Source organism: Lepisosteus oculatus, chromosome 2, assembly GCF_040954835.1.
Source record: "Lepisosteus oculatus isolate fLepOcu1 chromosome 2, fLepOcu1.hap2, whole genome shotgun sequence".
Classification (NCBI taxonomy): domain Eukaryota; kingdom Metazoa; phylum Chordata; class Actinopteri; order Semionotiformes; family Lepisosteidae; genus Lepisosteus; species Lepisosteus oculatus.
In genome coordinates this window covers 72,505,799-72,519,884 of record NC_090697.1, presented here as the reverse complement: position 1 = coordinate 72,519,884, position 14,086 = coordinate 72,505,799, and the positions used below count along the sequence as shown (strand labels likewise).

The 14,086-nt window shown below is 41.1% G+C and overlaps 1 protein-coding gene across 1 annotated transcript in view; it reads left to right on the top strand.

The window, feature by feature from the left end:
- gfpt1 (glutamine--fructose-6-phosphate transaminase 1) overlaps positions 1–14,086 on the top strand; it is a 36,963-nt gene that overhangs the window by 14,903 nt on the left and 7,974 nt on the right. Inside the window, exons 13-16 of the mRNA XM_006625478.3 lie at positions 99–219; positions 2,000–2,157; positions 10,549–10,663; positions 11,722–11,849. Coding sequence (XP_006625541.1) covers positions 99–219; positions 2,000–2,157; positions 10,549–10,663; positions 11,722–11,849 — 522 coding nt within the window. The remainder of the gene's footprint in view (positions 1–98; positions 220–1,999; positions 2,158–10,548; positions 10,664–11,721; positions 11,850–14,086) is intronic.

Below are 14,086 nucleotides of genomic sequence, written 5' to 3'. Positions count from 1 at the left end.
TTGTAGCAGTGGCAAAGTTCCCTCATTGCTGGTGCTGCAGAACTGACAGTGAGGTGCAGGTGTGACCAAGCAGAGTCTGTGGTCTCTGTCAACTTCAGACTCGCCAGGTGTTGGAGGAGCTGACGGAGCTGCCCGTCATGGTGGAGCTGGCCAGTGACTTCCTGGACAGGAACACCCCCGTCTTCCGGGACGATGTCTGCTTCTTCATCAGCCAATCAGGTGAGAGACGCCTTCATCCGCCGACTCCCAACACACCCCCAGCCATCGCATTAGCCAATCAGTCATAAGCTGTCCTCGCCATATTCTCAAAAGCAAGCCATCCAGGTACCTAAATATCAAGTTATTTTTATTATTATTTTTTTTAAATCTCTCTTCTTGCCCATAAGACATGCTATTTCATTTCTCTTTCCTTGGGACCTCTTTAACACGTCATGGCAGATTGTTTGGCAATAGATAAGCCTGTTTGACATGGCATAACATCTCTTGAAAAAACAGAACTTGTGCAAACCTTAAGACGTATTTAAACATGCTCATTTTGTCCAGTTCTTTGTCTGATAGTTAATTTCATCAGAAAAATGTGTTGGTTACATATTATATACCACGTGTTCATGCCAGCAAAGAGAGTGCTGCACACTTATAGACCTTCCCATCCACAAAAGTGTCAACTTATGCTAAGTGGAGATGAATGTTTTCTGTTCTTTTCTTTCTTCTACACTGTGTTTTGTGTGCAGCTGTATCTCATTGTTTCTGATTTAGGATGTTTATACTCTGAAAACGCTTTTCAGAGCTAAAGGAGAGGATCTAAGTGTTCTGCTGGCTCAGAGTGGTGGCACTGAAGCTTGTGCAACACTTATTTGGTTATCGTTTGCCATTCCTGGCAATCCGGTTTGAGGAATCTGGACCAGTAACAATCAATGAGCAGGAAAACAACTTGAGAGGATTACACAAAAATGCACAATAAGTCCGATATGAAATGTGGCCGATATGACCTGCCTCTTGGAATAGAGTGGCCCATGACTCCTGATTAAAGTAGTCTGGCAGGGGAACAGGCTTTGCTAGAAAGATCTTGATGGCATGTACAGAACTGTTTCCATCAGTGACCTACTTTGAAGAATCATTAGTCCTTTCTAACTCTTTTCTCCTCCCTGGTGGACGAGGGCCAGTTCCGAAGTGGCTCACGTTTAGCAGTTCTGTGAAAAGCTGCTTTCCTTGTTTTGTTTGGAAAGCTTGCCCAGTATGTGTCCCAATATATATGAGCAGCTATCCTGGCTATGTGCCGTCAGGCTGTCCCAGTGGTCTAATTACTGACAGGCCACTGAGAGTTACTTGGAGCACTGCAGCCAACAAATGCTCTATTGCCACTGCCCCAGCTATACCTGCATTCAGCTATAGTTTGCTTTGTTGAAGACACAGGCAGCTTGTACCATGTGCAAAGCGTTGCTTAATCTAAACACTGTCTTCATGTTTCTGGCTGAAATCTGAGAGATGCATACCTTTTCAGCACATTACCCTGTAAGCGTCTTTTAATTACTAGTGTTATACTAGTACTTTCTGCGCCAATTTCTACGTTTTTCTTTTTGTCCCAGAGCACATATTTGGCCTCCAGATCCTGAAAGAAGTTGAAAAAATTTAAGTAGCCACAGAAAAAGAAATGTTTTTTGGAGAAAGTTCAGCAAATTGAAATTTGGAAACTTGTTTGGAATGGGGAGAAGTGGAGCCAATTTTTCCACTCAAGGAGAAGCTCTTTCTGAATGCCTGTTGCACTCATCCATCCTCCTGTGGACTTGCTGTCCACACAAATCGAAGTAAATTGGCCGCTGAGCATTGTTGTGGTGCCCAAACCCATCCCAGAAAGCCAATTAACCTTTTCAAAGGACTTTGAAAGGATCTGAGATCTGCTGCATGTTTTGTTATTTCCTACATGTGTGAATGTCTCTGTGAGGCAGTCCGTCAGGCATGCTTTCTCTAGGTCTGAGTAACAGTGTGTGTTGTCTTCCAGGAGAGACGGCGGATAGCCTGATGGCCCTGCGCTACTGCAAAGAGCGGAGTGCCCTGACAGTGGGCATCACCAACACTGTGGGCAGCTCCATCTCGCGGGAGACCGACTGCGGGGTGCACATCAACGCAGGGCCAGAGATAGGGGTGGCCAGCACCAAGGTGAGTGACAAAAGGCGAGAGAGTGGAGGGGAGTCTGGATGCAAGGGCATGGTCATTACACCTCAAAGTATTATTTGGAGATTAAGACATAGGGGCCATGTGAAAAACTGCCAAGCTTTTTCCAGCATGCTAGCCTCTTGCACTCACTTTTTTATTGGAAGTACCTGCTATGTACAAAATGCAGTGATCTGCTGCATTTTTAATAAAAGCCCTGAATGAAAGAGTGCATGGGTATTGGAGTAAGGAATAGAGCAGGAGATGGAGTGGATGAGTGAGAGGAGAAATGATTGAGGTGTACGTCAGCCTTGGTCTGGATACAGAGGTCAGAAATCCTATGATCAGAGGGAGAGGTGGTACAGTGAGTCAAGATGGAGAAAGAGACTGAATGAAGAAGGGAAGAGCAGCTGTTTACATGATATGATGCTGATTGGATTCATTCAAAATGGATGAAAGGGAAATTCATTCAGGTTTAACAGGCGTAGTTGTATCATGTGGTATTTCACACCAGCACATTCTGAAGCTTTTTATTCATTTTGTGGATGGAACCCAAGGTCTGGAAAACAAAAAGTTTCATCATGGGAAAAGTGCTTTTTATATGGCACGCCAAGGCACACTAGTTCTGAAGTTAAATATATTCCACTCTCTTAACCTATATAACATCTGCAAATGAGAAAGTTCAGAAATAAAAACCTAGAGAGAAACGTCTACACGGAATACATATGATAGCCAGACCTCCTGCGTGTTTTTGGAGCAGTGAGGCACTCTGGAGTCAGCCTCTGAGCTGCTCGTTCCCCTGTGGCAGCTATTGATACCAATGGTTCTGAGGGCCAGGATGGCTGTAGCCTGTAATGAGATTCCTGGGAGAAGGTGGGAAATGGACTTGGACTCATTAAAGTGGTGGTGGCTTAGAGCTCATGACTGTCAAAACCTTCAACCCCCTGCTGAAACATTAGACATGGCCTCTGTTCTCCAATTTAAACATTGGTTTGGGAATATTGGAGAGGACCAGCTGGCAAGGTGGAGAGGCAGCTGAGCTAATGTGATTATTGAGGAGCATTTTCATTGTGTGTAGCTACACACCATCAGCTTTCTCTCTTTAATAGAATCTACCCTTTCAATTAAAATATAGATTTCATATCGGTTCTTCTCTGAAGCTGAGGGTATATACATCATAACCTTTGTTATTTCCATTGCTTAGGTCTTATAACCTTAAACGTAGATTAATTCATCAAGATGAATCAAGTGAATAAAGTAATGTTGCCAAGCTTTCACAGGGAGTCGCACTTGGACTGCTCCATATTTGCCATATGTTTGGAGATTAATAAGCAAGTGAATGCATGATATAACTTTACAGCCACCCTGTGCTTCATTACATATTTCCCAGAACAATTTTACATAATATTGTAAGAAAGATTGCAAACAAGAGGAGGCTGTCTGGCTCAGCTAGCCCGTTTGGTATTTAGTAATTAATTGATCCAAGGATAGTGTTGGTCCATCGCCAGCCCTCCTCCCTCCTCACCCCAACTTTAGTCATAAAATAAAATAAATAAATGCCTTTTCTCTTTAAACAAATTCTGAGAAAGAAAAATGGCAAAGGAGCTCCAACTGCCACAAAAACATACTTTGATTTTCACAAAAATGGCTATTGTCCTAAACTGCTGCCATAAAAAGTGTCTATGGTACTCTCAGACTTGAATTTTTCAATTAGGAAATCCAACTAGGCTGCAGGGGTTTTGTGAAGTATCTGCAGCTCTTCTGTCAGTACACCCGGTACTCCGTCAGCTTGGGGACTTGATGGGTTGTGGAGCAATGAAAAGAATGCTTGTGCATTGCAGAACACAACAGCTCAACCCCGTGCTACTCGCTTCAAGTCCAAGGACATAATCCTGGAGATTTCAGAAGGTATTCTGTTTATCGTCATCAGCCTGGCATATTCTTGTCTGCTGCTGTGCATGAGGTCTACTACTGTCTACTACTGTTGTATGGACTCTTTGATAGAGCAAGCTAACTGTTCCATCAAAATAAACTTCAGACACAACATTTCCAGAAGGATTGTTTGGAATTGTAAGGAGAAAACGGTCAAGTTAAAATTTCATGAATTGTTTAGGCAATTGACTTCAGGGTTTTTTTTTAGAGAGCGCAGACTGTACAAGCCCAGAGTGAAATGCTTAGAGATCTTTAACAACCACGTAGTCAGTTGAAGGTCTTCTATTTTTGGGATGTTTCTCATCCCTGATGAGTCCAGGTTATAAGGTAGCATTAGGACAACAAGCACTTCTTTGAAATGTTTGCTAAATGATAAAAAGACTACTCAGTAATTATTTCAGTTTGTGACCCTAACTTCCATCATCAGCCTCTTTAATGTTAATTCTCAGGATTTCAGCTTTTGATGCTGTGGAATGTTTTTACAAAGATCCTGACTTTATATGGCCTTATATGCAAAAGTCATAAGCTTACAAATGGTCATTTCTGCTTTCAAATTCTTTAAGGAGACTGCCAGAAAGATTAATAACTCAATATAGATGAAGAGCCTCATTTTTGGAGAGCAGTCACGTAATGTATTCTGTTGTTTTCTGAGAGACACTTATTTAGTGTTTCATGTTTTTGATGTTTTACTTTTTTGGCACTTAATAGTAGCGCAGGGATTAGTTTACTTTAAAGGGGCTAGAATGTTGATAAAAGAATATCCTGTCGTAAACGAATTGACCGTGCTGACTGCTGTTATTTTTCTGCGGTGTGCTGTTTGCAACAACCAGAGCGCTGCTTGATTTAAAAATTCTGAGACACGGCAGTGTCTTGACTTTTTCCCAGCTAAAAACACAGATATTTATGGAACAAGACCCGAACGGCTTTACACTTCACATCACAGCCACAGTGTTCCTCACCTTGTAAGCAGTGCCTTGCGAGAGTATTCAGACCCTTCCTATGGTTTCCCATTTTGTGAAATTACACACATGTCCCAATGTTGCCAATACTTTGTTCCATCTATCCTCCCAGCAGTCTTGCCAGTCCCTTCTAATGAGAAGCAGATCTATAACGTAACACTGTAGCACTTTGCAATTTGCTGCCACCACAATGCTTAAAAGTAGGGATGGTGTTTACTGATTGATTAGATGCACTGTTTTGAGTTTGCATCAGATGTAACACTTTGCAATTTGACCAGAAATGATCATTTTGTCTTGTCTGACCAAAAAACCTTTTGCCACATGTTCGCAATAACACAAAAAGTGCTTTGTTGCAATTCCATGCAATATTTTCAGATGGATTTTTCGCTTTGCCATAGAGGCTAGCTTTGTGGAGTGACGGGGATATTGCTGACTTATGTGCATTTTCTACGATCTCAGCCCTTGAACTCTGTCGCTGTTTGTCTCACAGTTGGATCCCTAACCATTTTCCTTCTTGCCCATCTGCTCGGTTTGGAGGGATCAATTTCACCAAGTTCAAAGGATATTCAGTGTGTTTGTTAAACCCTTCTCCTAAACTTTGCTTTTCTGCAACTTTATCACAGAGTTGTTTTGGAAGCTATCTGGTCTTCATAGTTGAATACTCTCTCAAAATTTGCTACCCAACCAAGGGACCTTACAAAGACAAGTATATTTAGAATTCATGTGAACTACTACTCACACAGAGAACACTCAACTAATTATTGGGCTCATTAAATTTTGTGCACCTATATTAATTTAGGTTTGCCACAGCAAAGAGTTTGATTACTTATGCATGACTTTTCCACTTTTCTTTAATATTAATTGTCTAGTTACAACACTGGAATTTGAAACATGGCTGTACAGTTGCTCAGCAGTGTCAGCTGGTTTTTGTCCACTGCTGTGTGTGGCACCCCCTGCTGGTGCATAACTGAGTCTGGGAACAATTGTCTGTTTTTCTCTCCCAGCTTGCATGAGCAGTTTGAAGTACCTCCCCCCCTTCCCATTTCTGAGTTCTGATCACACTGCACCTCTATCCAGATGCTGCACATGTGGATGAATATTAAACCAAGCCAGGAGAGATTATACAGAGTTTTAACCCAAGTCCCCACCCAAAATGATATTAACTGTTATCCAAGTGATGAATGATCTGTTGGAAGGCATGCTGGATTAGCACGATAATGGCAGGACTGTCTGCGTGTAGAGAGCTGCAAGTTTAGTGCATTGTCTGTATCATCAGTGTTTACATTTTTTTAATTATGTTTAATTTCTGCCAGGTATTTGTGTCTCTTGGTTATATCGTGAAGGGCTTGAGGTTGGTTTTGATGGGAGGTGCTCTGTGGAGTTTGTGTCTGTACAGTGAAATACAGCTAGTTGAGGTCTGTGCAGTGGCACACAGGCCACAGTAGTAACACAATCACAGCCAGCCTTTCTCTATAATAGCTTTAGTCCTGTCCCTGACAGATGCAGAGCAAAAATTGAAAGCTTCCACTTTCTCTTTCTGAAGGTTACACTGCAGAAACAGTTTAAGCATCAGCAGAAAGATGCTAAGCAGTAGAAGCAATGATGAAGTCAAGCAAAGCACACACAGAATGGACATGCGGAGAGAGAATTGAGGCAAATTATTTATTGTTTCTCCAAATGAACCACTGGCTCAATTATTGAAACAATTGTGGCAACACTTCTGTTTTATTTTTTCACGTGTTCTTCATCTTCAGATCCCAAAACAATAAATCACATAACATTCACGAGTTTCTGGCAGAGCAGATTTAAGACCGTCTGTTGCCTGTCTTGAGATGGGGAAGATAAATCTTCTTGCTGTCTTGGTCCTAAGACTGAATATGTTTAAAACTGTACATTACAGGAATGGACTGTATGGACTGTATGTACTATATGAGAGGACCAAAAAAAATCTATCTGACAGTTCTTGAAATGAAAGTGATGTCTATCTAATGAGTCAGGGATGCCTGCCAAGTCTAGAAAAGAGGGTGTAGTCAGTTTTAATGTTTTTTTCTAGATATTATTCATGATGTCGCAGTGATGGGTTTAATTGCACAGGTGGTGATTAGATATGACTTTGGGGAATAGAGAAAACTCCCATTACACTGCACTTTGATTCATTCGATCCATTTCTCATTTTATGAGCTGTACTTTAGGTTCTTGTGTCTCGGCCAACACCAGCTGCACAATATTTAAACCTTTTTGAGTAAAACCATTGTCCAAACTGTGAGGTTAAAATATTGTTACTAAATGAAGGAGCGCTGGATGCTTGATTAGTTAAGCTTGGGTGCCAATTGTCGTAATTAGGACAGTAAGCAAATTAAATAAGGTCAGATTTAAAGTTGAAAATCAGGTCCTGACACCAGCTTGGCTTGTCTAGAAGATAAATTCATAAAACACCCCACTTGTTAGGCAATGTTATGTTTGGTCATGTGGGTTCTTTCTTCCTGCTATAGTGTAGTTTTCCAGTAAAAGAATGGGCAACAGTTTAAACTATACAAACGGCAGAATCTCCTTTTGGCAAAATTCCACAATTTACTTAGAAAGAAAAGATCACAACACAATAGCAACTCATTGGTAGGATAATTGGCAAGTCAGGATGGACCAGATAATATGGTTGGATGGATTCTAAGTTTTTGGATGAAAGAATCATCACTTCTGTGTTGTATGAGCATGGGTCTCGTGTGTTTGGGCTATTTTGTATCCTTTGGTACCGCAGCTCTTGTTAGAATAGTAAAATCGATGGATCCCAGAGTATGTGGGGAGATTTTTGTTTTCAAGGAACACCCTTCCCTCTGCTCTGACCTTCAGTTAGGTCACAAATGGACATTCCAGCAAGATAACGACCCGCGCGTACTCCAGATCTGCTGTCACATGTTTAAGGAAGTATAAAATCGAGTCTTGGTTGGGCATCACACTCTTCAGGTCTAAATCTGATGCGCCGTTTGTGCCATGAAGTGGTTCACAAGCGCAAATTTGAATAAGCTGGAGAAGCTCTGCCTGGTCGGATGGTGAAAAATTCTTACTGAGAAGCACTTGAGCCTTTTAAAAGGCTACAGGACTCACCTTCTCTGTTGTCAAAACCAAAGTAGGACAGATAAAATACTGGTTGCAGGAGGGCGAATAATATTCAGATGATCTTGGACATATGTGTTTTGTGGCAGCACGGTGGTGCAGTAGTTTGAATTGCAGCCATGCAGCCCTGGGGCCCTGTGTCCGGTTCCTGGGGTGTTCTCTGCATGGGGTTTGTGTGTTCACGTGGGTCTCCTCCAGGTGCTCTGATTTCCTCCAAAGACAGGCTGCTTCTTTAATTGGCTTCTGGGAAAATTGGCCCTGGTGTGAATGAGTGCATGTTTGTATTTGTAGGTGCCCTGTAATAGTCAGGCATCCTGTCCAGGGTGTGTCACAACTTGCACCCAGCATTTCCTTGAATTGGATAAGCAGTTATTGAAAGTGATCTGACAATGAGGTGATATTTGTTTTGTAATATTGAGTACCGATAACCTCACATTTTACATTTGAATTTATTTATTTAACGAATGACGTGTATTTGTATTTGTCTGTTGCACTGTATCAGGATTACCAATAGGAATCCAACTGTGCTGTGAGGCTCTGATGCCAGTTTGTGGTAGAGTTCATTTATTTTTATGATTGTTTTCGGTCGAGAGGGAGGTGTTGGAGACTGGATCTAAAGAGCTTTGCGTGATTGGCTGTCAGTGTTTTCTTAATTATATACAGAGATGAGATCATCCTAGTTTATTTTTTAGAAGTTGGTTAATTTGATTGCCAAACTTGGAATGTTTAAGACCAATTCAGTCCAAGAGAGGTTGAAGTTATTGCATCATGAATCGTGCAGAGAGCAGAATTCTGTTTATTTAAAAATGCAGGTGTTTGAGAATTTTGCAGTAAAAATAGCCCCAAATATCAAGTTGATACATTTGTTTTTCCTTGGTCTGCGGGTGCAGTTCAGCAGTTTTACTGTCTTCCTCTAATTCATGCATTTCAATACTCAGAAGCTGCAACTTGTTCTACGTGCAGATAATGGCTAACACATGACAATAGAAATAGTCTCCCTGGAGAATACAGATGAATCTCACTTCAAGGACCATGGAATGTCAGAGAAAATAAAATAAATGTTTTGCTTCTTGTTCTGCAATACAGTGTGCAAGCTGGGGATATTGTAGTTGCAAATGAAATGTTGAACAAAATTAAAAAAGGGTTTGGTGATGAAGTATTGCATAAAATTTCCTTCCAGAAATATGTGTAGGATTTTCCTGGAGCAGCTGACTGTTTTCTTAGCGTCTAGTCCGGGATGGAGCTGTTTGTGTGTCTCTCTGCCAGACTGAGCTCCTGGTGCCAGTACTATGTCCTTCTTTTGTACGTTTTGCCTTGGAAAAGAGGCCCATCTGACACAGAATAACATATAGCTCCCAAAACTGGAACCTGTCTTTCAGTCAGCCTTTTTTATGTTATTGACAGAGAAGGCTTTCCCAAAGGGCACTAGAAAAAGTGAGTACTAGGTGGTCTCCTTGATGAGTACAGTGGTTTATTAGGCATGTCCTTGAGAGCCTTGCTTTGCCACTAAGTGCTGCAATGAGCAAGTTATTTATCCCTCCTTGCTGAGTCCTGTTACATGTAGCTCTAAGGCACAGTCTGTTAATCCACTGCCCACTTTGTAATCTCAGTCACTTTTGATAACAGCGTCTGCTAAATTACTAATAGCTCATTGCTCCTATACCTTCACTGCCGGGCAGTCACAACACAAGACTCGTGGGAGCTGCGCTCTAATAACAGATAACACAAGGCTCTTGGAATGAAAGGCCCTATATCCATGCAAGTTGTAATATTGCCAATTAATATTCTAAAATAAAATTGAATTCCACTTTTGGAACCTGCATGCGTTTTTGTGTTTTTCTTGGACCATGTTGGCACTGGTATTTTGGCATCTTGACCATTTTTCCATGGTGTTTGTCAGCTGTGCTTTGTGGGTAGTCCATTAAATCCTGTAGCTGCCTCTTTGCCCTTGGCAATCACTGGGTAAATCTGCAGAATGTGTTAGTTTGCATCTAACAGTTTAGGATCCGGGAGTGTCATAATGTCAATTCTGTATGTGTATGAATAACAGAAACAGCAGATCTGCATGTACACCAGCCCTTTGCAAATACTGTGAGTCTTTGTCTGCTGAAATGTCTTATGTTGACACAACTAGCCACAGGTTTTACTAGGTTCCTGGTGACAGGATCTAAAGCCATATTGGGGTTATTAATTAATAATAATAATAATAATAATAATAATAATTGCTTACACTTATATAGCACTTTTTCTGGACACTCCACTCAAAGCGCTTTACAGGTAATGAGGACTCCCCTCCACCACCACCACCAATGTGCAGCATCCACCTGGATGATTAGGTGGTGGTATTAGGCCTCTTGCTCCCCTCTCACCACATTGTTTTGTGTGTGTGTTTCAGGCCTACACCAGTCAGTTTGTGGCTCTCATCATGTTCGCCCTGCTGATGTGTGATGACCGCATCTCCATGCAGCCCCGCCGCAGAGAGATCATCCAGGGCCTCCGAGTGCTGCCAGGTAAAAAACTACCTTTGGCTGATTTTCAGCCGAGATGTTAAGCCCAGAGGTTTGACAGCCTGTTTTGATTAAAGATTTCATGGCGCTATTGGGGATACCCAAGAGTGGGGGTATTAAAAGCCATTTCAGCTTCTCTAAGATTGACTTATATCTTATCCCTGTAATAACAATAATTATACTTCTGCTCCTAAAATTGATCATATTATTATATAATTAAATGCACTCATTCAGGCTGAGCTCTATAGTCCAAACAGGTTTGACTCTAGGCTTACAGGTACTGGGTCAGTACCGTCAGAGGTAACAATCCCATAACAGTCTTTTATCTAATTGAATTACTAACAGAGGTATAAAATTGATGCTTGAGCATAATAAATGATACCTCTCTGACTTAAGACTTTTGCACCTCAAATATATGGGCTCTAGGCGTTTTATCTGTCTAGATAAATGTGGGCTCTCCAGCTCTTGCTGTTAATGTGATTTTTTTAATGTAATCCTTTGCACTTTTTGGCTTGCTAATGGAATGTGCCTTATGAATGATGGGAACAGAAGCAATTAGAGAGGATCTGTTTAGATTACCCATTCATTTTTTAGAAAGGCTGTCAACACGCGTTAAAAACCAGCAAGGACTGGAAACGGCACAGATGTTTTGACGTCCAGCTTCAGTAGAAGCAGTTAATAGGCTTTTTGGCAATGAGCTGCACAGCAAGACAACAGAATGACTATTTCTGTCCAGCCATTTCTCGGTGTGCTTGGTTCAAGTTAACTTGTTTCAAGCAAGTGCTGGTCTTGGGTGTTAGGAAAGGAAGGCTCTGCTTCCAGGAACGTTCTTTCTAGAGACTGGGTTTGTAAGGGGAAACCTGGATGATGGATCTTTCATAAATGCATAGGAAATGTTCTTGATCTAGTGAGCTGGGCTGATTCAACATGGTGCCTTTGACTTCAGTTGTATTACGCTGGAACCCATGTATGCCAGAAGTTCTTGTCATCAGTTTTGCTTTTTCCTTGCTGTTCCTAGCCAAAGCGCAGGCTTGTTCATTCTTTCCCCTGGTGTGTTTTAGATCTGATCAAAGAGGTCCTGAGCCTGGACGAGGAGATCCACAAGCTGGCCACAGAGCTGTACCAGCAGAAGAGTGTCCTCATCATGGGCCGAGGGTACCACTACGCCACCTGTCTGGAGGGAGCTCTGGTCAGTGCCTTCAGGCTTTCATGCTTTGGATTTCTTTTGTTTCTGGATGATAATCCAACAAGCAGAGGTGCGCTTCCTCCTGATGCTATTAGACAGCGGGATTGGAGTGCTACAATGGTCCTAGTCCTTCTGAGGTGCCTCTCTGCCTTCCAACAGAGCTGGTTTCCTGGTCTTTCCTACTGCCTGTCTGATTGCTAAAGCAGAGCTGCTCATTCTCCGGGCTTCTTCTCTCACAGGCGGACCAGGCAGTTTTCATTAGTCGGTGGGGTGTGTACATACAGTGTCTTTTGCTGTTCGTGCATCAGTTGAAACCATGTCTTTTTGGATAGCTTTTTATATAGATTTGTACTGAACACATTTAGGCAATTTTAATTCACCTCCTTCAAAGCAAACACAGAGTACCTGGGATTTTATTAAATTACATTGTTATCCTAAGGAACTGCCAGTCAACACACCTATGTGCTCCCTATTGACCCATTGAGCCATTGACTTAACACTTACAGTTTAATTTACATTGTGCTTCAGTACACATTCCTCACCCCTTTCTATCCGGAGTCCTGTTTCCCTTGTAGGAAGTGCCTGAAACTAATAAAAAAGCTACGGAAAACGTGTTCTCTGTTATGTAAGAGAATCAATAAGATGATTGCTGTGGTGCAAATGATTCTGAATATTATGTATTTGGAAAAAACTGTTTGGAAAGATTTGTTTTTGTGATATCCTGTATTGAAAATCTTACATTTTTCCTATTGTTTTATTTATTATAAATTCAGGCCTGAATGTATAGTTTATTTTTGGGTAGAAACCAAATATCAGTTTCTCAAGGGCACAAATAAATTTGGCACAAACTGCATGTCATGAAAGAAACCTAGGATCCAACTTGAAATCATAAATTTAGAGTTGAGTCTGATTATTCCAGATTACAATGCAACACATTACAAAGTGTACAAGACAACTATATTTTCAGTTCTGCTCTGAACTTGGATTGTATTCCAAGTTAAAACAAAAAAAGAAATTGGCATGTTTTGTTAAAGTTGTATGAATTGATTTGATCCTAGAGCCAGGACTATCCAGGAGGGTCTAGAACATTTCCTGTTGTTGTGCTTCTTCCCAGTGGCACCTTTTTAATTTTTTGTACATTCGTGCCACAGCAACTTTCTTCAGTACTTCAGTGGGCATTGTTTTCTGGAGCCATGTGTGTGAAATGCCTTGCTCAGGGCTGGTACCACACAAGCTTAGAACCAGCTGCCTTGCAGTTTACAAGTCCAGAGCTCCAACCACTATCTCACTGATGCCTTTGTCTGCATGTCTGGGAAGATTTTACAAAACTACACCTTGTTAGCAAATCATTTTGGTGTTTTTTTTCCCCAAAATGTCTGAAAATCTTCCATGTGTGGTTTTAATCAGAGCTCTGAATTACAAACAGGAAATAATTAAGGCAACACTCAAGTGTCTATTATTTTTAATACTTTTTTTTACGTAAATAATTCTGCTTCGTAGACGTCCACTTGATGCAAAAGTAATGAACTCCTGCTGTGTTGTTTTTACATGGAAATGTTTCATCACCCCAGACCATCCCATTTCACCCTTCCAGGAACCTCTTCTAAACCCCTCAGGAGGTGCCAGTGCTTGGAAATCAGTAGGGGACATTGAATCTGACACTGCGCAAACAGATACAGAGCCCTCCAGAATTATTCATATAGCCTACAAAATAGGAATTAAAAGCATCTTGTAATGAAATGAGTAACAGATAGTATAATGTGCACTGGATAAAACAAATCTAAAAGTTTTATGGTTTCATCACAATAGCATTGCACAGAATAAAACCATAATTGAATTCCAGAAAACATGAAGGTCACATTTATTCACCCCAAAGTATTCCATTAAATAAAATCCAATAATAACATTCTGCCCTATGGGAGTGCATATCCGGAATTATAGTTTATATATATATATAGTTTCCCATTTCCCTGGGGCATAAAAAGAGGTAACACAATATTTCTGTAGCAGCGTGTATTTTCACAGTGGTCAGAGAGCTCTGTGACTGTACACAAATGGTCATTTATCAAATCACTTTATTAGCCCTATACAATTTCTTGTATTAGGAATTTGTGTTTTCACATACCCCAGCTTGCTCCCCATGAGATGCACAGAAATGTTGTGAAAGTATTTGCTCCCACAATGAAATATTGTTGGGTGTGTATTATGTTTTGGGATGATTTTGCATCTATGGATACTGG